We start from the raw sequence: 24,286 nt of genomic DNA, 5'->3' as shown, positions 1-24,286 counted from the left end.
TGGCAGTAATGAGGATGAGCTTGGTTTTAGACATGTTAAATTTGAGCTGTGAAGACAGCAAGCAAGGGGTGAAGGCAGGTTGGGTCATCTTGTAAGATCCAGAAGCAGAGTCGCCGTTGCTGCAGTCAGGCTCCACACAGTGGGCAGTGCTGGAAGCTGTGGGTGAACCCAGATGTCGGAGGAGGTGAGAATAAATCCAACGGCAGACAGCGGTGATGAGGAGTTTGAGGAGGTGGCATGCATTTTCCAAGGAAGTGTCTGCTGGCTCTCTGCTGCATCTCCTTTGGAAGTGCTATCCACTTTATTTTGATCTCCATTTTGCATATGAGGTTAACCTGGGTGACTCAGAGCAGAGAAACAAGACACCAGAAGTTACCCAGACATGCACTGCTGGGACTAGAGTTCGTTTTTCTCATCTCCCAGTTCCATGATCTGTTCCTAAACTATAGCCTTTTGTGCTTTTCACATAAAAGTTAGTCCTTGATTAACACTGTGGGTTTAAATTTTAAAAGAACCACCTTGATTATTAATGAAATTGGGGGGAGGGGTAGGTGAAAGAAACTTGTGTAATGAAATGTGTCCTGGGCTTGACACTCTGTGCTGTGCCTTTCTTCGTGGCCCTGCATCGCTGACCCAGACAGCTTCCAGAGCGGGTTGGGTTTTGACGTCCTTAGGATCAATTACAGAAAGGAAAACGGAAACAAGTAGTTTCTGAAGTGACTTACTTCTTTCTTTATTTTTTTTTGAAGTGACTTAATTCTAAATGACATGAAAAGGGAGGGAAGTGGGACTCACTTCCACCTTTGTCATCCCAGGCTGCCGAATGCAGATGGGTCTTGCAATGATTGGTTGATTGATCACTTTGAATGGTTCCCAGGTCTGTCTGAAATCAGTCGGGCAGATGGCTTGGTTTGTGGTTTCATGATGAGCTTTAGTGAAAGACATCAGTAGAATTTTCAGGAGATCATAGTGGGAGTCTTAGTTTTGCATTTATCTGCCAGCGATTGTCACAAGATGAGGATTTAAAAAACACACCTAAATGCACACTGACCTCCACCTGACAAGGAGTGGCCTCTGTTCCCTCCGATGGCTCGGCCACAGTGCCGGCAGCAGGGCAGCTCCTCACTGCTGGGGACGCAGCGGCCTTTCCCAAGGGTCAAACCCCAAGGAGCCAGCTGGGGCTGTGTTGCTTCACCTGACTTAAGGGGCACTGCACACACCCATGATGCGCTTGGTCCAGGTTTGGAAATAGACCTCAGCAGACCCTCCTTCTTCCAAGAACACTGTCCTGTCACCACCAGCTGTCAGGGCGAGAGGCAGGTGAGTGGGCAGAGGAGTGGCATCCAATGCTGACTGCGTGCCGATGTGAAGACGAGGAGAGTGTCGCCACTGCCTCACTGCGGGGCTTTCCTCCTGATCGGCTCTCCTTGTATGTGTTCTGTGTAATTATGACGGCACGATATTTGTCCCACTTCTTTACTTAATGTTACAAAGCAGTCTTTTCCCCATATCATTAAAATACTCATAAACAACAGTTTAATAGCTTGTAGTTATTTCATTGTGGTTGTTCCATAATTAATCATTTCTCTATTATTGGTCACATAGGTAGTTTCTGACTTTTCACTGTTATAAATAAAACACTGCAAAACATACCTTGTTTCCACATTCTTCGTTTCTGGTTCAAGATTGATTCTTGGGAGCAGACTTAACTGAGGAAAGGATACAGATGTTTTCTGTCCTTCATGTGTCTGTCCTTTCCAGAAGGATTGTGCCAGCTGATACACCCAAAGGCGTCGTATGTGAGTGGCCACAAATGGAGCACCACTCAAAAGAGTGTCGCCCAGTTGTCTGTTGTGTTTTTTCTTCCTGTGCTCGAATTTCCCCACAGGGGGCGGGGAAGCAAGCCCAGCTCCCCTCACACGCCCCACTGGGAGGCCTGTGATGCTGCTGGCCCACCTCTCACATCCTCACCGCTGGCATTTTCAGTCCAGCGATGCTGCGCCCAGGACTACGTGTGAATTTAAGAGGTGGAATCTAGGCCTGACTAGGTCTGTTTTGATGTTGAACAGGTGAATGATTGTGTGGTGAAGAGCTGGGCCCACAGAGGTCTTCCCGTTGCCCTCAGCTTCTGGGAGGTGACCCGTGTCCTGCCTGACAGGAGTGTCTTGATTAGGGTGTGGGGCCCGTCCACTTGGAGGCTGAGAGCAAGGCTGTGGGGGGCTCCAGGGCCCCGGGGGCCTGCCTGGTCGGCAGAGCTCTGTGCCTGCTGTCACGGGGGTGCCAGAGGGGCCCACCCGCTGCTCCTGTGCAGATGGGGAAGGGAAGAAAGTGAAGTGGAGGCTGAGTTTTAAGATGTGAGGTTAGACGTACAGGAGTCTCAAAGATCACAGCAAGGCAAGGAGGTCCTCCTGGCATGGCCAAGTCGCCCCCCAAGCCCCTTCTGACGCGTCGTCGTCCCCTCACCCCTTCTCTTCCCACCTCCTCCTGCCTCTGTCACCTGTTTCCGTCTCCGTGACTGTTTTGTGTTTCCTAGGATTCCCGGGCGGCTGAACGACAGGAGGACCCCCCTGGGCGAGCTGAACTGGATCTTCACGGCCATCACGGACACCATTGCATGGAACGTGCTTCCTCGGGGTGAGGCTGCCCAGCTGTGGACTGGTGGGAAGGCTGCTGCCCCGGAGTCAGGAGACTCTGGCGCTGGGATGTGAGAGAAGTCAAATGGGAGGACTGAGTTCCCCTCAGTGAAGAAACCTGAGGATGTGGGCGGGAGAAGGCAGGGACCCCAAAGGTTCTGAGAGGATGAAGTGAATCGCGCATCAGGTCGAGAGCAGTGCTGCAGGGCTAGTTCAGAGTGGTATCTGCTCGGGTCCTTAGTGTTTTCGGGGCAGACTCAGGGCTCATCTGCCTTCAGAGTCACACACCATCCATATTTCTTAAAACCCAAATTACTACTATAGTATAAGACACGTTTATGTTTTTCTGTGACCAGTTGGTTGGGTTCTGCTGTTTGTTCACATTACGTGTGTCATGTAGGTGCTGCCAGTGGAGAATGTGCATGTCAGTTCCAACCTGCTTGTTGCAACTTCTGGTAGAAGGATAGTAAATTTGTATATTTGGCTTTAAATGCTGGACGTGAGTCAATGAAGTCACCTTTTTATCTTTTCTCTGCCCTCAGATCTCTTCCAAAAGCTCTTCAGACAGGACCTATTGGTGGCTAGTCTGTTTCGAAATTTTTTATTGGCGGAAAGGATCATGAGGTCATATAACTGCACCCCCGTCAGCAGCCCACGCCTGCCCCCCACGTACATGCACGCCATGTGGTAAGTGTCTCTCCCCAGACCAGCATCAGATTCTCTAAGGAGCATGGTTTTCCCGTTTCTGTGATAGTCCAAGTGTAAGGGAATTATTTGAACAAAATAGGAAGACGGGGCTCCAAACGTGGAGGCCTGAGTGGTGTACACGAGTTAACAAGGTCGACCCTCAGCTCTGCCTAAGTCCCCTGCAGAAGTGCAGGTGCCTCTAAGGGTCATCCAGGGCTGAGCGGGACCAGTGCCTACAGAGGCCCTGCAGTTCATAGCTCGGGGCGGAGAGGGCCTGCGGGTGAGTTTCTGACTCTGTAGGGATTTGTATTGAGGAAAGAAGCTGCCAGCTGAATTCATGAAGTGTATCCAAGATTGCTCCAGAGAATTAAAACTGTTGGGTTCGTGACCACTTAATTTGCATGCTTATTGCACACATATACACATGCTGTCACACACACACACGCACGAGTGTGATCTTTATGATACTTTGTATGTTGATTATACATTTCCTTCAAAACTGGATTACTGGGACTTCCCTGGTGGTCCAATGGTTAAGACTCTATGCTTCCAATGCAGGGGGCCTGGGTTCAATCCCTGGTCAGGGAACTAGATCCCGCATGCTGCAACTAAGAGCCCACATGCCGTAACTAAAGATCCCACATGCTGCAACGAAGATTCCAAACTAAGACCCGGCATGGCCAAATAGATAAATAAATATTAAAAAAAAAAAACTGGATTACTGCTCTTTACACTACTGCTAGTAGTAAGTACAGTATGATAACAGCAATAATAATGGAAATTGTTTTGAATCTAGACATTATATCTGAAGGTGTTTGGTTTCTTCCTGTTTCCTTGCTTTTGTGACACAAGCAGAATGTGAGGAAGTACTAAAATGGGGCGGTAACAAAGGAAAATGTGTCTTAGTCACATCCAGAGAGAAATCCTAATACAAAATACTTAAAAAGAATAGTGATTTTTTTTTTTTTAATATGTGCATGACCACTTTCCCCCGACTCTGTAAACCCAGAGAACTAAGAAGGAGGTGGTAAACTCACCTGCTCTCATCCACTCAAGGAAAATCAAGAGTTAACATTCTTATCTGTGAGATAAATCAAGATGCACTATGCTGGCCAAGCACCAGACTATAATCAGAAATCAAGTTAAAACATGCCTCATCCATACCCTTTGGAAGAGCTTATGGAATAAACTGGAGAAACAGAGAAATAGGAGTAGACCGCACGAAGAGTCTCTGTGCAGCAGTTTAGATCCTGTGTGAACAGACTGGCAGGACAGCAGACGCAGTTTCCTTCACTCCATGAAGATTAGAACTGGGGAGGTGGGGTTGAAAAGCCTCTCTAATGCTTAGGATAAGTAATTAGAAAGAAAACCCACATTTCTGAAGAAGGAGATCCTAAAACAGCCTTATCCTTTAAGTAAAGTGATGCCTTAAATTCTATTTTTTCTGCACCAGGTTTTTATAAAACATTTATTATTAAAAAGGAAAGAAAAAAGAGCTGAACAGGTTCAGTGCTGCGACTAGTCATGGATGGAAAACTAGTTAAGCCACAGGAAATGGGCATCACACCAGCTGCCCAGTGTGAATGGCCTCCTGGGTGACTGGGGCCACTGGCCAAGCAGTTCCCCCCAGGAGGAAGAAATACAGGGTGGACGCGAGGCGCCAGCTTTTAGTCCTTCCCTCCATCTGCCCACCCCACCAACAAGTCCGTGGGGCAGTCTTCCTTCTTGTGCATGTTTCTCTGGATATAAAACTGCCTCCTCTAAGATGTGCTCAGCTGCAAAGAGTAAAAAACAACGTGTTGTCCCGGAGAAGAGAGTAAGGAGCACAGCCTGAGCAGAGAGCAGACAGAACAGACAGGGAAGATGACAGCAGGAGAAGGGGACCCAGGGAGGAAGCACGCAGAGATGGCTGGTGCGGAACAGTCACACCTATCTCTCTTCATCATGCCACAGATCCTTCTCTAGTATTGGCCTCTTAGAACATTTCTGAATTCTGGGATTTGTATAAGTGCTGTTTAATATAAGGTCCAAAGTCTAACAGCAGTGTCTCATAATCCCTCCCGTCTCTGTTACTGATACCTTTCCATGCCCTCCTCTAAAACTAGGAATATGGCCCTCTTGCCTGCAAGTTTAGCTCTCCATGAATCTCATAAAACAAATCCTCATTTGTATTTATTTGTTGTACAGAGAAACGTGAGCTAACACAGCAACCCACAGAGGCCCAGATGAACATGTGGAAAGCCTCCCGGGTATCCCGGGGCGCATGGAATTGCTAGCAGTCATACATGCACCCTTGGGGTCTTTCTACTTCCCTGGTTCCAACCTCCCTGCGCATTCCAGGGCCCCTCTGCAGCTGATATGCACCCTGAAGACTTGAGTACAATCTAGTCCCTCAGCCTGCATGGTCCTCCATCCTGCAAAGGTCACTGTCTGTGGCCTGATACCCTCTCCGCTCCCTTTTAGGCGAATCCTGGTTGTTGCACGTTGGGTTCTGTGGGAAGCGGACTCAGAGGTGGGGGTCAGCATTAGGATGCTGTGAGGGAGGGCTCTGGGGATCACAACCCTGGACAGGGAGGCGGCCTGACCCCTGACCCAGCCTGGACCAGCACGTTCCCAGCCGGCATTGTTGGACCCTGACATCTCCCGCGTCACTCCAGCCCCTGCTGCCCTGTCCACTTTGCATCCACCCATTCCAGCTCAGGAGAGGGACTAAGCAGGTTGCTGAGGAAGAACCAAGGAACGGGACTGGTGAGACAGTCAGAGAGGCTTTGAAAAAGAATGCCGTTTGTCAGAATATTACCTATAAAAGGGGAAACCGGGGAGAATCCCAGTACCTAACAGAATGGGGATGTAATTGAGATACATATATTTGAAAAAATGTAAGCCATCTTAAAACTTTGTGAAGATTATTTATTATTATACAAAATATATGTTAAATGACAAAAACAGAACACCAGACTGTATCAGCAGTATAATTACCTCTATATTATGCATGGGAAAAGGGCTGGATAAAATTATAACAAGATGCTAATGGTGCTAATACCAGGATAGGAGGATTGGAATGAGAATGCTCCCTTTTAAAAGTTGGTAGAGGGCTTCCCTGGTGGCGCAGTGGTTGAGAGTCCGCCTGCCGATGCAGGGGACACGGGTTCGCACCCTGGTTCAGGAAGATCCCACATGCCGCGGAGTGGCTGGGCCCGTGAGCCATAGCCGCTGAGCCTGTGTGTCCGGAGCCTGTGCTCTGCAACGGGAGAGACCACAACAGTGAGAGGCCCATGTACCGCAAAAAAATAAATAAAAAAAGTTGGTAGATACTACTTTTGTAATTAAAAATCTACGTGCAGATGTTTTAAGCCTTTGAAACACTAAAAGCTATTTTTTAAAATTAAGTTATTCAGGTTGAAGTCTCCCTTGTCAAAAATGCAAAGCTGGAGACAGAAGAATCATTGTGTGCTTCTTTGCATTAAAAAAAATGTAACTAGTAGAATTCCCTGAGGTTTAGTACCTGCATTTGATCTCATTTGGTATTTTTTAAATGTTGTAGAAAGAGCTCATTAAAATCCTGAGTTGGAAATCATTCACATGCATTAGACTCGTCCCATATTTGTTACTGTACAGCAAACGTACAGCAAACCAAATGGGATTGTTACTGAAACAACAGTTGCAGGGATAATTTAATTTAACAAGTAGTTGCATACTCACTATGCACAGGGCATTGGGAGGCCTTGTAAAGAACATAAAAAGCCGTTTTAAAAAGGTATGAAATCATGCCTGAGTATTTATTGAGTATCAAGCACTGGCGACCCAGCCTGGACACATTGTGCGTTTCCAGGTGGGCGTCACGCCCTTGCACACCCAATCCTCCTCGTGTCACTGCAGACACAGACTCAGGGTCGGACCATGTGGGGTCCTGGTATTGTGTCCAGCTGCCACATTTAACATGGCCCTCTGATTGGACCGTGCTACCATGTTGTAGATCTAGGGAGGAGAAAACCACTCAGGGTGAGTGACAATGTTTATTTCTTTATGACATCATGCAGAATTGTCTCATGCCAAGTCAGAGACCAGAAATACTTGGTGTAAACACTGGGTCAGGCAGCTGTATAGGGCATGCAGCCACATTGAGGGCCACTGACTTGGTTAAGATGGAAAGACTGCCATATGTTTTCCCTCCTCCTCTGGGGGTAGTTAGAGGTAGTGGTTGGAATATCAGTTGGTAACACCAGATCCAATGGCTTTACAAATGGGGATTTGTTCCTCTTTCCTGTGTGGCTGAGTGGCTCACAGGAGGGACACGGATCTCTGCTCTTCCCCGCAGCCGTGTGTGGTGCCTGGTCTAGGGAGGCTGGGGATGTGGTCTCTGTCCTGGGTGGCAGGTGTCCTGCTCAAAGTCCTGGCCTTAGGGGAGGTGGGAGAGCGGAGGGAACAGGCAGTGGGCTCAGATGCAAAGGCAGGAGAATGTGAGGCCCGGAAACCTGGAAGGTCATGCTCGCCTGCACTCAGGTTTGCCAGCTGCCCCTGAGGTCTGAGGCGCCGCATGGGCTCCTTGCCAGTGAAGCGTTGCCGTGGGCTTTCAGCAGAGCTCCTTCGGGTGCTGAAACACTCAACAACAATGCCCATAGCTCTTTCTCCCTCCTTGTAAATAGACGAAAGTTTGTACATCCCCAGGGAGTGCACAGCCAAGGTAGTCGGAAAGAGCATTTGGAATAAATAATTTGCCATCTAGTTACTATATTCCTTGGGTGGTGATGGAGAGGTTGAATTTTCAGCAGGGGGAGGAAGGGAACAAAGCCTAACAAAAATTGAGGTTAAAACACAAAGTCATACACGTTCACACTTTGCTTCAGGCAGGGGTGCCAATGATGAAATGCTCAGCACCCGGCTTCTGTTTAATTTTTGATGCAAAGCCACCAGGGAGCCGTTTGCCTTCACTTTCAATTTCAGCAGGTCCTGAAACCTTGCATTTCTCCATGGTAATAACCTGTGCGTTCCTTCCCATCGAGCGAGCCTGGCTGGCTGACTGATCGGTGCAGATGGAGCCGGGCGCTCTTGGAAGGCTGTCCTCCCAGCCCACTCCTTGGGTGCCTGCCATCTTAGGCCCGTTTCCTGAAAACCCGAGCTCTTGCCTGGATGGCACGTTCTCCAGGCCGTGATTCATCGGCAGCCCACGGCTCAGAGCCCGGCTGGTCTGCGCCTCGGGGTGGGGAGGCCCGGGATCCTCCCTCCCTGGGGGCGCAGCCTGTGCGGCTGGTCACAGGGGCTGTGGGAAGTGTGAACGCGGACACCTCCCAAGTTCCATGCTCGCCTGGGTGCCATGGCTCAAGGTTTTACAGGACTTGCTTTCCCACTTTCCCTTAGTGAGAATCCCAAATTAAGACTCCAAGTTTGTTTTGATTTTACCCTAGAAAATGTAGCCACTTTTAACCAACTTGAGTAAATGCTCAGCAGAGGGTACCGTTGTGCTGCTGAAAAGGCTGCCATGTGATCTAGGGCTTGATGGGAACTCTGAGGTCCCCAACCTGACCCTTTCCTTTTGTAGAGAATCAATGACCACAGGCCCCAGAGGGAGGCTGGCTAGCCCGGTGCCAGCCTGCTGCTCTCTGCCGGCCTCAGCCTGGGGCTTGCCGCAGCCTCACTGCTGGCTGGCAGTCTGTTTGGCCACTCGGTGTCCAGTAGATCTTAGGTGTTCTCCCACGTCCTCTGCTTTCCTCCTGTCCTCCTCGGTGCCTTGAACGGAGTCCCTTGTCCCCTCTCAATTAGACAGCTGTGCCCCTCCAGTCATGGCCCTGCCTTGGTCCCGGTGACAACAGGCGGATCCCTCCTCCGGGGCTTCCTTTCAAGCCAGCAGTCTCCTCTGAGCTGCTTTTCTGGCACAGACGAGTGCGGCTGGTGGGGACTCAACCCCACTGAGTGATTGGACCCAGGTGGGGGGCCAGCCCTGGGGAGCCGGCAGGCCCAGTGGGCCACACTCAAGATTTGCGCCCAGGCCCCGCTGCAGCTGCGTCAGGTTTTGTTTCACTCCTCGGAAAGGACTGAGGCCGCCCCAGTAGGTCTCGCTAGGGCAGCCTAGTTCCTCTGATACTCTGTCTAGGACACCCCAGTAGGGACGTCTTTAATGGGTTAGAATTCTTCTTGCCTCGTGATTTTGAGGAGATGGTTCTGAAAGAGGGCACAGAAGCCAGCTTTACAGAAGGTGCAGTTTCGGGGTGCCCACTGTGTAGCAGCTGTAGCAAGACCACCAGCTGCCCTGGACCCCCTCTGCCCACATCACCTCCCCCCAACTGGTACACACTTTCTTCTAACTCTTGAAGTTAAAACTTTTTATTTGATTAAGTTCAAGGAATCTTTATAGAGCTTAATTGCAATAACTGACTTGACTTCTGCCTTAACAGAGAGTAAGTGTCTCCCTCAATGCTGCAGAATAACCATTTTGCCTGCAGTCTGGGCACTTACTGAGCATATGGGAGCTATTTATTGCCCGCACTTTGAGGAACTTTTGATTATCTCCTGATTGCCTCTTAATTAGATTGGTGGGGGAAGGGCGTGCTTGTGCAGAAGGGGCCAGTCTGGGAAAAAAAAAATATATTCCACATATTTGAAAAATGAAAACGAGTTCTCTACTCTTTTGTTCATCTTACATTTTTACTGTTTTTCTGCATGTTTTCATTTTTCATTCTTGTTTTGATCCTTTATTAAGACCCATGAATAGGTGCCTCTTGCACACAAACAGGCAGTTATTAGTCTAAATAAACCTAACATGGAATCCTTGAGTGTGTCAGGAAATTGCGCTGGGAAGAGATTGCAATACCAGAAACTAAACCCCTTGTTCTGACCATCACTTTCTTTCCACGAGGAGCACGTTTCTAAAAGAAAGGGGGGTCAGAGTTAGAAAATCGTTATATCCTTGGGAATCCGCACTTGAATCTGGGACCACAGAGAAAGTAAGAGGATCGTTTGTGTCCAGTTTAGAATCGGTGTTAAACGTTGCCAGGAAATAGTAGGCCTCTGTGTGTGTCCCTCCGTGTCAGCCACCCTCCGAGGCCTTCATGGGACCCTGTGTGGGAGACACTATCTTTAGCCTGCCTCACAGGTGGTGAAACTGACCCTGGGAAGGTGACACCATGACCCAGTCGGCACCACCTTGTCTTGCACATCTTGTAAGCGTGCAGAGCTGGGTCCGGCGCCACAAGAAGTTGGAGAAGGTGGCCAGGACTACTCATCAAAGAGGCTGCTGCATCCCCAGCATACAGAGCACCACCTGTCTTGTCCCAAGTGGTTTGTGTTGGGCACAGGTGCCGACCACCCACAGAGGGGTGCAGGGGCCTGGCAGGGGGTGGGCCGAGGCGGACCCTTTCTCCCAGCCCCACCTGGCCCATCTCTGGTGAAGCGCCTTGGCCTGACCATGGCTTTTCATGGCAGGTTTGTGTGTGATGCTGCCATGGTCCGGTCACCCAGTACCCCAGCTGCCATCAGCATGGGCAGGCTGCCGCGCTAGGTGGGCTCAAGTTGGGGAAAGAAACTGCATTAGAAAGTGGACAAGTCTCTTTATTTTTCCTGAGCTTTTTCTCCTTTCAATTTGAAGAGAAAAACTGTCATAAACAAAATGGCTTTAGCTAGCTGAGAGTTCCTCACCTCCTGTGCCCTTCACCAGCGGCTCTGCCCCGACTCAGCCACCCACAGGCTGCTCTGCTGTTGGGTCCCTCTGGGTGAGCCCGTCAGTAATGCTTTTTGGGTTCCTCTCTGCTCTCCCCAGGCAGGCCTGGGACCTGGCTGTCGACATTTGTCTCTCCCAGCTGCCGACCATCATCGAAGAAGGCACGGCATTTCGGGTGAGTCCTCCCAGGGCATCCTGCGTGGTCCACTACGGCATCTGCTTCTCTGGCCACCTGGTCTGCAGAGCCCCTGGTCGGGTGTCAGAGACAGCCCTCACCCACCTGGGAGAAGATGCATTATCCAGAAGCTTAAAAGATTGCACCAACCAGGGGTTAAAGTTAGATTATAAAATGGTCAGCTCTTAAAAACGTCTTCTCTACAGTGTTGCTGTCATAGGTCTGCTTTTCTTGATGTGCACTCCCTGATCCCAGGTTCTCAGCCTTTTTACCACGAACAGATGCTCTAGACTTGCGGCCCTGCTGCCCAGTGGCCAGATGAAGCCTCTAAGGCTGAGGCTTGGCCCCGAGGGGATGTCTGGTCCCCATGTACTTTCCTAGGTGGTGGTCTGGTCATCCTCGAGTTAATGTCGTTTCACTTGTGGCTCCTGAGGCAGGCAAATCGACTCTCCCCCCCACCCCGCCGGGGGTCGTTACATCAGCTCACCAAGAACCCCCTGTTGCATCCCCTGCACATACAGCCCCTCCTGTTTTCATTCAAGATTTGTTCATTTGATGAGCGTTTACTGTGCGTCAGACACCACGTCTGGGTGCACGTGGGTGAGACCCGGTCCCTTCCCTCAAGTAACCATTGAGAAAAGAGAAAAGCCACCCATCAAGTTAGAGCACAATTAGATCCCCCATCTGACCCTCCAAGGGACCGGGCAGGTGTTCAGGACTGGGGGAGTGGTGGGGGGAGCCGGGAGGAAGCAGGTGGCTCCAAGCTGTCCACTGAGGGGACGGGTTGGAGGGTGGGGCTTGGAGATCGGAGTCACTGGCCTTTTCTCCCCACACCGTCGTCTCTGGGCGCCATTGGAGAGACCACAGTGGGCAGCTTAGCCCCCCGGTGCCTCAGTTTCCTTGTTTTAAAACGGGAACTATAGTTGTATCCAATTCAAGGAGCATGTGAGGACTGGAGGACAGAGCCTGGTACGTGGTACATGCTGGACACAAGGGTTCCTGGCCCTTGGTGTATTCACAAAGCCCTGACTGCAGCCAGAGGCACCCACGTCTCACTGCAGAGGTTTTTAACTTTCAGTGCACATCACATCAGTAAGATTGAAAGGGAAGCTTTCAACCTTACTGAGTCAGGGGCCTGGGTGCGTGTGTGTGTGTGTGTGTGTACACATATGTATTTCTGTGGGGGGTGTATGTGCATATATATTTGTGTGCCTGCGTATATCTATGGGGTATGAGTGTGTGTGTTCTCTGTGGGGTGTGTGTCCGTGTACATGTGTATACGTGCGTGTATGTCTGTGACGGAGGGGGAGGGTTGTATGCATGTGTGTTAACTCAGGTGATTTCGATTCCCCCCGAGACTGGGGTAACTGGGCTATGAGGCCCTCCCTCTCTATCTTATCTTTCCTCCTTCATTGCTTGAATTTTTTTCCCATTTTATTATGAACATTTTCAAACCTACAGCAAAGTTGGAAGAACTCTGCATCGAGCACCCGTGTGCCCACTGCTGGGTTCTCCACCAGCACTTGCGGTGCCTGCTCCAGCAGCTCGCCGCTCTCCACCCACCTTTCCTTTAACGCACTTACAAGGGAGTCGAAGCCGGCCTTGCGTCTTGAACCCTGAAGTGGGCGCCGGCAGGGCCTTCACTTGGCTCTCGCCTATATGTTTGGCATTGCCTGGGAGACCCTAAACCCTGAGGCAGGGACAAGTCTCCGTGGGGAACAGTCCTGGCCTCCAGCTCCTCACACGATCCACCTCCACAGGGACAGGGCCTGTCACCACAAACATGTGTTCGGGAACCTCGTTCAACTCATGCTTTTTTGTGCTGTGTGCCTGGTTTTCCTTTGTACCGTCAAGGGGTCAGAGCTGCACACCTCTCAGATAAAGCCCCACGGTTCTGTCCTCACCCCTCCCTCCAGTGCCAGGCCTCCTTTCAAGCGTCTTCAGCTTCATTTCTCATCTACTAGATTCAGGATTCTGCCTCTGGGAATAATCTCACCAAATTGTCACTGGGAGGGATAGCTGGTGGAGGCCACACGCTAGCTGTTTTATTTAGTTTTCATTCTTTTGGAAGCATGACATACACATAGAAGATTGCAGGCATCGTAACGTGCAGCTTGGTGAATTTACAAGTTGAGCGCACTCGCGTAACCAGCACCCATTTAGAACATCAGCGGTCCCCCGATGCCCCTCCTGCTCTGGCCACCACCTCCGCCAGGGTGTGTGCTGCCCTGAGGGGTTGGTACTTGGGTAAATAGAATCCTTGTGTCTGGCTGCCTCCACTCAATGCCAAGTTTGCTCCATTCACTTGCAGCTCACTCCTATCACATTGTGGAAACCCCAAAGGTCCTGGTCTATCCCATGGACCTCACGAACTGTGCTGGCCACTGCCCAGCCGAGACGCTGGAGCCTGAGACGGAGAAATCAGTCATGCTGGACCTGTCTTTCTATGAAATTTTGATATTTTGTTCATTATAGATTTTTATATTAATTTTTATTTTCTTAAATATTGCATTAAGGTTTTTTTTATCTGAATTACTATGTTTTTTGGTGCCCCCTTAAATTTTGTGCTTGAGGCGAGTGGGTGGGTGTGGCCAGGTACCGCGAATTCCTCGTGTTCTGGTGTGTTAATGTCAGGTGTGCACACGAGGAGTGGGATTTCTGGTCACCAGGTGTGCATATTTTCAGTTTCAGTACAAACTGCCGGACAGTTTTCCAAAGTGGCTGTGAGTCAATTTCCAGTCCTTCCCACGATGTATGAGAGTTTTAGTTGTCCCATGTCCTCATCAATACTGGATGTTTTCCACCTTTTGTTTTTTCATTTTGGCTATTCTGGTTCATTATGTAAAGGTATTTCATTGAGATTTATCTTGTATTTCCCCGATGGTTAATAGAGTTGAGCCCTGTTTCGTGTTTTTATTGGCTTTTTGAATATCCTCTTTTATAAATTGCCTGTTCAAGCCATGTGATCCTTCTTTTGCGTTATGTTTCTTATCGATTTGTAGTGGTTCTATTTATATTCTGAATACAAATCCTTTGTCACACATTGTGAATATCTTCATTCTGCAGACTTGATTTTCACTTTTTTAATGTTTTTACTTGATGAACAAAAGTTTCTTGTTTTACCATATCCAGTTTACCAATGTTTTTTCTTTTATGGTTAGGGCTTTTGGTATCCGTTTAAGAAATCTTCACTTACTGTGAAACAGCCGACATAAGTGTGTTTGGACTGGGGATGGCAGGTGAGAAGAGTAGGAGTGTGTTGAGATGAACTAGCTCTCCTCCCTCCCCCCAGTGACCTCACAAGTCACGGTGGATTGGCCCCAGGGTCAGGCGTGGCTCTTTGTGCCCAGAGCTGGCCTTTCTGCTCTTAGTCCTTCGCGCTTGGCGCCTGTTTTCAGACCCCCCAGCCCGTCTGACACATGGGCTAACCACAGGGTTGACCACCTGGCATCAGAATCGTCCCAGGAGGCCCAGGCCACATGGCCACATGACTCAGAGCCTCTGCCCACGATCTGTGAGCTCTCCTCCAGAACACTCATCCTGGATTCTGCTTCTTCCCCCCCAAGAATCTACACGGTATTTCCGGGAGGTAATCATGAAGATTTGGCCCAAAACATCAACTCTGTGAATAATCTCAGGCACTCATGGGGCAACTCTTGAGCTGTTCTGTGAAGTGTTACTTAAAACGCTGAACCACACTTATGGTGGGGTGCTGATCTGATCTGTCATCTTCCCCGTGGCTTTAAGAAGCATGACAAACCTCACAGCATACTTCGATGGCCAAAGGCTTTTCTCTCTTTGTCAGCTTTAGGTGAAAAGATCAGGAATGTTTGTCATTCGGGACTGAGCAGCTTCTTCAGCAATGAGCAGCGTGTTTGCATCCATAAGGCAAAATTAAGTGAAGGAAATGGGGGGAGGTGGAATTATCTGAGTTTCCCGGCTTCCCCTCCCAGCCTGAAGGTCCCCCTCACTCAGTACAGCTGGGGAGGGAGCATTTAACAAGATTATTGTTTTTAAACCAATTTGTGAATAACTCACACTTAAAAACAGGAAAATCACTTTGGGGCCTCCATCCCAATCCCCAAGTTGCCCTCCAAATTTGATTAACTTCACGTACACTGACTTTGCAAGAACACGCATTCCTAAGTGTGAAAGTCCTCTGCTGAATTCTCATGCAACACTGACTTCTTTACAAGGGCACGCACCATGGCTCTGACCACCAGGCCCCTCTGTGGAGGGTGCGGTGGGAACACACCTGGTCTGGCTCACAGCTCTGCTGGAGCCGTGCCCACGGTTTGAAGTCCTCTATGCGCACACTTCCACACGTGCAGGAACCTGGGGTTGCAGCCCGCATCCCTGCCTTCCCACCCACCCTTCCTTACACAGACACCCGCTTTCCCCCTGGGGAGACAGAGTGCGACAGAGAGGAGTGGGCTGGAGGCAGAGATTTGGAATTCTTTCTGTCTGGAGCTCAGGGACAGCAGAGCTGGGTATTAAGTGGAAATGCCTATGTAAGACAGAAAACCCAGCAGTCCTACTGCTTGGTCTCTTAGTTCCCGGACCTCCTTCTGACAGCCTGGGCCCCCTCCTACCTGAGCCGCTACTTCTGCAGTTTCCCTCGTCCTCGTCATCTCCACTAAAGGCATCCCCTCCGCAGTGCCTGCGCGAGGACAAGCCACCCTCCGCACCCCCACTGCCAAGCTGGGGAAGCCCACTGTGACCTGCTGCGGTCACGACCCTCCAGGTGCCTTAAACGCTGCCTGGCAGGCTGCCCGGACGCATCTCCTTCCTTCCCGTCGCCTCTCCGCTCCCTCTTCCCTCCATCCACAGCACCTCCTTTTCCCACCTCGCTGAGAGACAGGAGCGATAGAGGGATCCTCTGTAAGTCCTGCCACATTGGCCTTTGTCCTGCATCCTGGCCCAGCTGTGTTGCATCTCCTGCTCCCAGCAGTGCTACCCCCAACCTGTGCGCCAGGCGTCCACTCGCCAAGGCCCTAGCCCAGCACCTCCCTCCTTCATCAGCAGTTTCCCCCTCTTACAAATACGCCCTTATTCTCCCACCTTTAAAAAGAAATTCCTAGTCACGTGACCCCATCCGCTTTCCCGCCCCCACCTCCCCATGTCTCTCCTTCCCCTTTGCAGCCAGATTCCTGCAAAGAACTGTCTATTCTTGAGCCTCTGAATCATCTTTTCTTCTGTTTGAACCCAGTCCGGTTGTGCTTCTGCCCACTACCAGGGCCCTCCTGTTACATCCTTAATGGTCTCCAGGGCCCTCCTTGTCACCATCTGCTCTGGACCTTGGTCCTGCCTGACCCTGTACAGTCATGGAAGGTGCCGACCATGTCCTCCCCCTAAACTCCTCCCTGGCAACCTGGCCACCACCCACTCCTGATCCCCCTCTGCTGGCCTTACCCTTGTGTCTCCACCTCCTTGGCCTCTCGCTCTTGGGGGCTCCAGGGCTCAGCCCAGGGTCCCCTCTGTTTCTCACTTAACTTTAAACTAGATCTGTCTCTCCAGCCCAGACCCCTCTCCTGGACTGCGGGCTCACGTGGGCCATCATCCCCCAGATGTCTCGGTCGGGTGTCCAGTAGGCACCTTAAACTCAGTGTGTCCAAGCTGAGTTCCCCACGTGCTCCTCCCAAACGTGCTCCTCTTTCAGTCTTCCTGCCTCAGGTCTTGGGACCCTGCTTCCGGGTGTTTAGGCCCAAGCCCCGGCATTAACCTTACTGCAACCCTCTCTTACCCACACCCAGTCTGTCCTTGCAGCCTCTGGCTCTGCCGTATGAAACGTCCTGGTCTGACCATGTCTCACCACCTCCTCTGGTATGGCCCAGCCCTGTGTCCCCTCGCCTGGATGGTGGTGGCCGAGTGGAGTCAGGGCCTCACAAAGACACACGGCTGAATCGATGGTGGGGGTGGCGTGTAAAGGCAGAGCCGGGTGAAGAAGGAGAGCCCCTGACTAACCCTCTGCTCGTCCCACAGCACAGCCCCTTCTTTGCTGAGCAGCTGACCGCCTTCCAGGTGTGGCTCACGATGGGCGTGGAGAACAGGAACCCACCTGAGCAGCTTCCCATTGTCTTACAGGTGAGTGTCTCCAGGTGAGCCAGATTGATGAAGGAGCTAGAAAACCCCGCAGCCGCCCAGGAGGGAACTAGTTTATTGGGGCTGAGTGTGCTGGTGTGTGACAGCCCTCCTGCTTTGGAGTTAATGCCTCCTTGTCTCCTGGGCTCGCCTGGTGAAGTCACTGAAGCCTCTCCCCCCCCAATTAAACACTGATCTGGGCTGTCGTCAGCTGCCCTCCCCTCTCCCCCCATTGCTGCTGCCAGCAAGCTCCGTTCCAGCACAGCTCTGGCATCAGTGCCCCTTCTCTTTGGAAGGACATGAGATGCAAATCAACTGCAGAGAAAATGGGAGAGCCTGAGCAAATTACACACGTAGGTCATGGCACCGCTCCCAGCACCTGTGGGTTGCTCACTTCCAGGGGGCTGTGCCCCGCGGTAGCTGTGGGCTGTTGCACTCTCTGGCTGTGCCGTCAAGCGCAGTCACCCGTGTGGCCTGTGTCAGTGCTCACGCGGCACCTGGTGCCCCACGAGTGATTTGGGAGATCAGTTCTGTGGGTCTCACCCAGCTAAGTTTTGGGTAATGAGATGGCAAAATACCAAACTTCGTCACAGGCAGGAAGTTTAGGAAGTTTTCACAGAACTTTTGTTTCAGTTAATGTATATTTATGGGGCAGGTGTAGGGACCAGGTCATGACATAAGCAAAGCTGTTTTGCTCTGAGACAGTGTCAAATGAGATGTAAAACCACTGTCAGTGTAGACACCAAGGCCTAATAATTCACTTTAGGCCCTGGAAGAGATTGTGTGCAGTGGGGATGAGGCAGTTGGACTTGGGTGAGAACTGTGGACGGTTGTGGGAAGGGCCGTGCCCGCAGCAGGAGGGGCTGCATGTCCAGTTAGGAAGTGGGGTCTTAAATTCTGAGAGCTGGCTGGGAAGACCATCACCTTCCCCTCAGAAAGCTGATTAGGTTGCTTTGCCTCACCTGCCTGAGGACGAGGCCTTGCCTCCCCCCAGGAGGGCCCCACTTTCTCACCATGCTGCTGACCACGTCTCGCAGAAGTACCATTCATCTTCACTGGGCCCAACGCGCTCTCTGAGCGGCTCCCGCCGCCAAGGACAGTTTGAAAAATAGGTGAATGGCTGATCCCTGTCCCACCTGGAGCGTGGCGGGCCCCCTCCCTGCATGGTCTGCTCTCCTGCTCTGTGCTGACCGCATGGTGGGCTGGGAAGGTGCCTACGACAGAACTGCGGTCTCATCTGGCTCAGGACTGTGTGCCGGGACCCAGGCAGCAGAGCAGTGAGAGCAGTTTGTGCAGTTGTGGAAATGCCACCACACAGCCTTGTCCTCGTGGCTTGATAATTACGTGGGCACAGGGTGTTGGTCAGGATCCTTCCCTGGAGATATTTTGGTGCTTTTTCTGTCTTATGACTGCTTATTTTCTGACATTGTGAAAAGAATGCAGAAATTATTAGTATTCCTCATGTGTGTTTCTAGATTAGTTTGACTATCTTGAGTTTGCAAGGTGAGCAATAAACAAATTTTCAAAACAAAAAAAAATGAAAAGCAACGATAACACAACAAAGAAAACTCGCCATTTGGCAGGAGCCCACGAGTTCTCATGCAGCGAGTGGAAGGCTGACGGGGCTATGGGACAGCAGTAACCGGTTGGTTGCTGTGCTCCCCAGCTCCTAGGGTCATCCGAATTTTCATGAGAGGAGACTGTGGCCAGCCTCCACTGACCTTCCTATTATTTCAATAATGTGATAGATAAAATTGGTCCTTTCCAAGCAGGGGCACAATGCCCAGCACTGAATCCTGCCTGGCAAACAATCCTGTTGTAAATGGCCTCCTATTGACTTTTTCTTTAATGTCCCATTTATAACCCACACGCCTTCAGGGAAAGAGAAGACCCAACTTCCTGATGCCAAAATGAGGGAATGACTCTGAAAGAAAAGAAAGGGGCATCTTCTGTGCGATCTTTCAGACGAACGAAACCATAGGTTCCTCATCATTCTGATGGGGGATCTGTCTGGGCTGTGTCCCACCTGGATCAGTGCAGGAACCTGTACTTAACAAGAAAACCCAACACAATGCAAAGGAGAGCTTGCTTCATTTGGGGTAGCCTGCGGTGTTGGCTTCTTTCTCATTAATTCAGTTATTTTACCAGAACCTGGGCCCCATTATCCATAAATTATCCCCAGTGCCTTGGCGAGTCAGGAAGTGTTGCTGAAGGGAAAAAGAATTTTAATACAGAGACGTCACAGCTTTTCCAATCCCTGCTACTTTTTCCACTGCCAGAGAGCGTTTTCTCCCTCCGAAAGCTCAGAGGCATTAACTGAGGATCATTGGGGTAAAATGAACTGTCTCCTTGGGCTGATCTGCAGCCTCTCGTGTAGATGTAAGCGTGAACGTACGCTTTTCCTGACCAGTCCTGATGTCCTTTTTCACCTTTTAAAAATACAAATCAACAGAAAGGACGGGAAGGAAGATTCTTGAGCCCTGCCACACTGCAAGGCCTGGCCCTGTGGTCTCCTGGTCTGGTGGCCCTGCCTGGACTCAGCATTACCGTCTGTACTCCCTCAGTGGCCCATGTGCAAAGAAGCCCCAGGCAGAGAAGGAGGAATCAATGTTGTGGAAAAAGAGAGGGAAGAGAGAAATTTTACAGGATTCCATGTTAGTACCTTTATACAGATACTACAAGTCAGTGTGGGCATTTCATTAGGAAACCCTGTTTGCTTTCATGCCATCATTTTATTTACAAATAGAAATTTTGGTCTGAAAGTACAGGATTATTATTAGATGGCATCAGGATAATAACTGGGATGTTATTATTGCACGTATTATATTCATCGGTGGCTCCGGAATCTCTGATCATCAGATTCCTGGGTCCACCAGGCCAGGACTGGAGCTTGAGAATCTGGTTTTTAAGAAGTGGCTCTATCCAGCAGTCTCAGCGCAGAAGCCTGGGTGCGTTTTTGTGCACAAAGCAAATGAAAGGTTGTTGCCCTAGCAGCTCTGTTTTAGTTTGGGTATTTGTATCTCCATTATTAATCTTCAGTTTGGGTTGCCACAGACAGAAAGAAATCCCAGTAACTCATTTAGTTCACCAACGTTTATCTCTGTAATTTCCCCGGGGCCTGAGGCACACTGAAACAGGAATTTTTTTTTTTTTAAGTACAAATACAAACAAACAAAAGCCAGTCCTTTTTTAAAAAAGTAATTTTAATTTATGTTGGGCCTCAATATTTTTAAAATGTAAATCAACAGAAGGAATCACAGGAAGCAGTAACGTTTAGAAAAACCAGTACTTGACATTTTCCCTAGGACTTGTTATTGATGCTGTTTATTTTCCAGTGAAACATCAATACCCACAGCACAAAACCCTGCATTGCTGAGGGTCTTGAGTCTCTGAGACAAGTGGGCTGTCTGTTGATGCTTTAATGTGTGTTTCGTCAACACGGACAACAGAGTCAGGAAAGATCGCATTGCAGTAGTGATGGTGATGGTTTCCCTTTTACTTTTGCCATCTGTAAATAACGTTGTAATGGAGACCTCTTACTGCTGGTCAGTGCACATGAGAAACAAACAATGCGAACTACGCGTGGTTAGGTTTCTTGGCCCAAGTTGCCATTTCTTCCACTGCAAAGTGCTCTGCTATTTACTTGAAAACACAGAGCTTTATTCACGTTGACAGTGTTTTAAATAACAAAGGGAATCAGTAAATAGAATCTTTACAAGTGTTAGATGTGTTTGATGTCTTTGATTTTTGAGGAATTACACCTGCTTTCACAAACCTAGTAAATGGAAGGTTCTGCTCGCCCTGGATCTCTAGAGACTTGAACCTCCGGCAGTTCCGTTTTCTTTAAAAACAAATAGGGAAAAACAAATACCGTATGCTAACACATATATATGGAATCTAAGGGAAAAAAAAAAAAGGTCAAGAAGAACCTAGGGGTAAGACGGGAATAAAGACACAGACCTACTAGAGAATGGACTTGAGGATATGGGGAGGGGGAAAGGGAAGCTGTGACAAAGTGAGACAGTGGCATGGACATATATACACTACCAAACGTAAAATCGATAGCTAGTGGGAAGCAGCCGCATAGCACAGGGAGATCAGCTTGGTGGCTTGTGACCACCTAGAGGGGTGGGATAGGGAGGGTGGGAGGGAGGGAGACGCAAGAGGGAAGAGATATGGGAACCTATGTATCTGTATAACTGATTCACTTTGTTATAAAGCAGAAACTAACACACCATTGTAAAGCAATTATACCCCAATAAAGATGTTTAAAAAATAGGGAATTCCTTGGTGGTCCAGTGGTTAGGACTTGGCGCTTTCACTGCCAGGGCCCAGGTTCAATCCCTGGTGGTGGAACTAAGATCTCACAAGCCACACAGCACGGCAATAAATAAATAAATAGTCAATCAAATCACTTCTGAGAGATGGAGACATCCTGTAGCTGGATGCTGACACCGAGACTAACATTCATCACACCCCTCATACCAGACCGCGTTGTACCAGACAGGCTGCATCTCATTTGATTCTGAAAATAAGCCCAAGTCACATGTTATCTCTCCTCTTCTTGATGAGGAAACTGAAGTGTCCAGAGGTTGTGATTTAAGCCACACTGTGAGGAAGTGAGATAGTCACGTCAGCTTGACTCCAAAGCCCATGCCTTTCAGCCATCTAACCTTGCCCTCCAGATCTGTCTTTCCGCTGCAGTGGCACGAGATAACCCATGAGTTAAACATGGGAAAGGGATCAGGGCCCGTTCAAATAGGCCCCGTGAGCAGCCCCACATAACCTCTCCCAGCTTCTTGTTTGGAGAACCTCAACTTCTCCAAACATAAAATGAACCACTCGATCATCCGTCTCGAAATAGCGATGTGGAAACAGGCTCCAAACCAGTGGGAAATGACATTCCAGCAGCTGAACCCAGCCACCTCCGCTTCCCTGACCCCTGGGCTGTCCGCAGGCTGGGAACACACGCTCTCGCCTCCTCTGCAGCCATGGGCCGCACATCCACCTGGGGAAGCTCCCCAGCCTCCCCCCTCCACCCAGGAACCCCTCCTCAGGAGCCTCGTGCTGCCGGGACCCTCCCCACTTTCCACTCCCTCCAGCATCTCCTGCCACCTCCTCTGTCCCCCACCTGCTGACCCTCCCTGCTCCCCACCCTCCTCCCTCCAACCTGTATTCACCCCTCAGAGGGTAGCCCCTTGAACCACTGCTCTGGCTGCGCCATTTCCTCACCCCTGTTCAGTCCCGACACCACGGTCCACATCCCTGCAGCCAGAGGGTCCTCTTCACGAGTCCCACTACTGATCCTCACCTCCCGGGAGCAGGTACACAGTTAAAACCTCCCCGCCTTCTCTCCCACCTCCCTCGCTGGTCTCTCTACCCAGCTTCTCCCTTGCAGACCACCCCAGGCTGGCTGGTCCGTCCATCTGTTCTTTCCTCTTGCCTCATTCCAAATCTTCTCTTTCAGCGGCTCCTTTCCCTGACCCCTATTCCCCCTCCTCCAGCAGGCTTTGTCGGTCATGCCCGCCAGCTGTCTTGGAGTCTGTTTCTCCCCATCGGTCATGGCCACGGTCAAGTCCACCCATCCCACCCCTCCATCCATCTTCCTGCCAGCCTATTGCCCTCAGCAAGCACATTGGATGGGTCCCTCTGCTGCTCTTCTTAGGAAAAGCTGAAGCCCTTAGCTTGGTCTGCAGGTCTGGCTGGTTCTGGAGCCTCCCCCATTAGACTGGCCACCTGCCCTTCCTTGGGGAAGGCCCACACTTTCCCAGCCCCTCTGCCTGGAACCGAGGAACCCCACACGTCACCCACTGGGAGGGAGAGCTTTCAGACCCCCAGAGTAGGGAGTGGCCCCCAGTTGTCTGTTCGATGGTTATTGCAGTGTGGCTGCAGAATGTCTGTGTCTGGGCCAGGTGGTGATGGGAGGGGCCCTGCTGTTCCCAGTTGCACCCAGCACCGCACCCGCACACAGTAAGTGCTCTGTTCATGTGACCTCTGGGTAAATATCGTGAGGGAAAACTCAATATAAATGACTCCATTAAAGTTTAAAGCTTTGATATAACACAGGAAGAAAGAAAAAAATACGTGGCAGAGGTCGCTGTTTTTAATTTACAAAGAATCCTTTCATATCAAAAAGAAAAAGCCAGACATTTAAGTAGGAAAATAAGGACATGCATGGCCAGTTTACTAGAGAAATAGCCTATTAACCTATGAAAAAATATTTAACCTCACTTGTAATCAAAGAAATTCAGATTAAAAGAGCATTTTATTATTACCTATCATGTTGGGAAATAATAGTGTAACGTAGGCTAATATTTTGCTGGTAGCTTTTAATTTGATATTTAATAGAACTCTTGTGGGTGGGTCTTGTGTTATGAATTAGGAAATTAAGGTTCAGAGAAGTTATTTTCCCAAGGCCAAGTAGCCCGTGAGCACCAGAGCAAACATGTCCTGGTGCCCGGTATTCAGCCAAGGCTTGGTGGGCAAGTTGGTTCAGCTGGAGGGCAATCTGGTGATATAAGTGTGTATGCTCTGACCCTGTAATTTTACTTCTCCAGTTTATCCTAGGGGAAGGGGAAAAAAACGTAAATGTGCAGAGATCTACCTGGTAGAATTTTTATCACAGCATTGTTTACAATAGCAAAAATTTGATAATAATTTAAGTATCTAGCAATGGGGAGATTGTTTAAATGAATTATGCACATTTACAGAAAAGTTCAGTGCTGCCGTTGGCAGCCATAATGGTCAGACGTATCTAGCTATGTGGAGTGAGAGTGAGGGTGTATCATTTAGTCAGAAAGGAGATGAGAAACACAATAGTATCTTATCGAATTTAGAACAAACGGGACGTTGTACATAGAAAACAGTGTCTGGAAGTGGATAGACCAGTGTCATCAGTGGATATTTTCTTAAATGAGGTTATAAAGTGTCTGTTCTATTAGTTCCTACAGCATACACATAGTTTACCTGTTCATGAAGAAATGGAGCATTCCCAGCCTGTGTAAAGCATGAGCCATAGAGAAAGGGGCACCTGCTGACCTGGGAGAACAGCCCCTG

General features: G+C 49.8%; 1 protein-coding gene across 4 annotated transcripts in view; it reads left to right on the top strand.

Annotated features, from left to right (window-relative positions):
- Nucleotides 1-24,286, top strand: part of RPTOR (regulatory associated protein of MTOR complex 1) — a 347,492-nt gene that overhangs the window by 246,588 nt on the left and 76,618 nt on the right. For all 4 annotated transcript variants that reach the window (XM_060133269.1, XM_060133267.1, XM_060133268.1 and 1 more), the window contains exons 8-11: nucleotides 2,534-2,634; nucleotides 3,176-3,320; nucleotides 11,074-11,149; nucleotides 17,132-17,233. In XM_060133269.1, the coding sequence (XP_059989252.1) occupies nucleotides 2,534-2,634; nucleotides 3,176-3,320; nucleotides 11,074-11,149; nucleotides 17,132-17,233 (424 nt within the window). The remainder of the gene's footprint in view (nucleotides 1-2,533; nucleotides 2,635-3,175; nucleotides 3,321-11,073; nucleotides 11,150-17,131; nucleotides 17,234-24,286) is intronic.

Source organism: Lagenorhynchus albirostris, chromosome 20, assembly GCF_949774975.1.
Source record: "Lagenorhynchus albirostris chromosome 20, mLagAlb1.1, whole genome shotgun sequence".
In the NCBI taxonomy this organism is placed as follows: Eukaryota; Metazoa; Chordata; class Mammalia; order Artiodactyla; family Delphinidae; genus Lagenorhynchus; species Lagenorhynchus albirostris.
The sequence above is the reverse complement of the archived record's forward strand: the minus strand, read 5'-3'. Positions and strand labels throughout refer to the sequence as shown.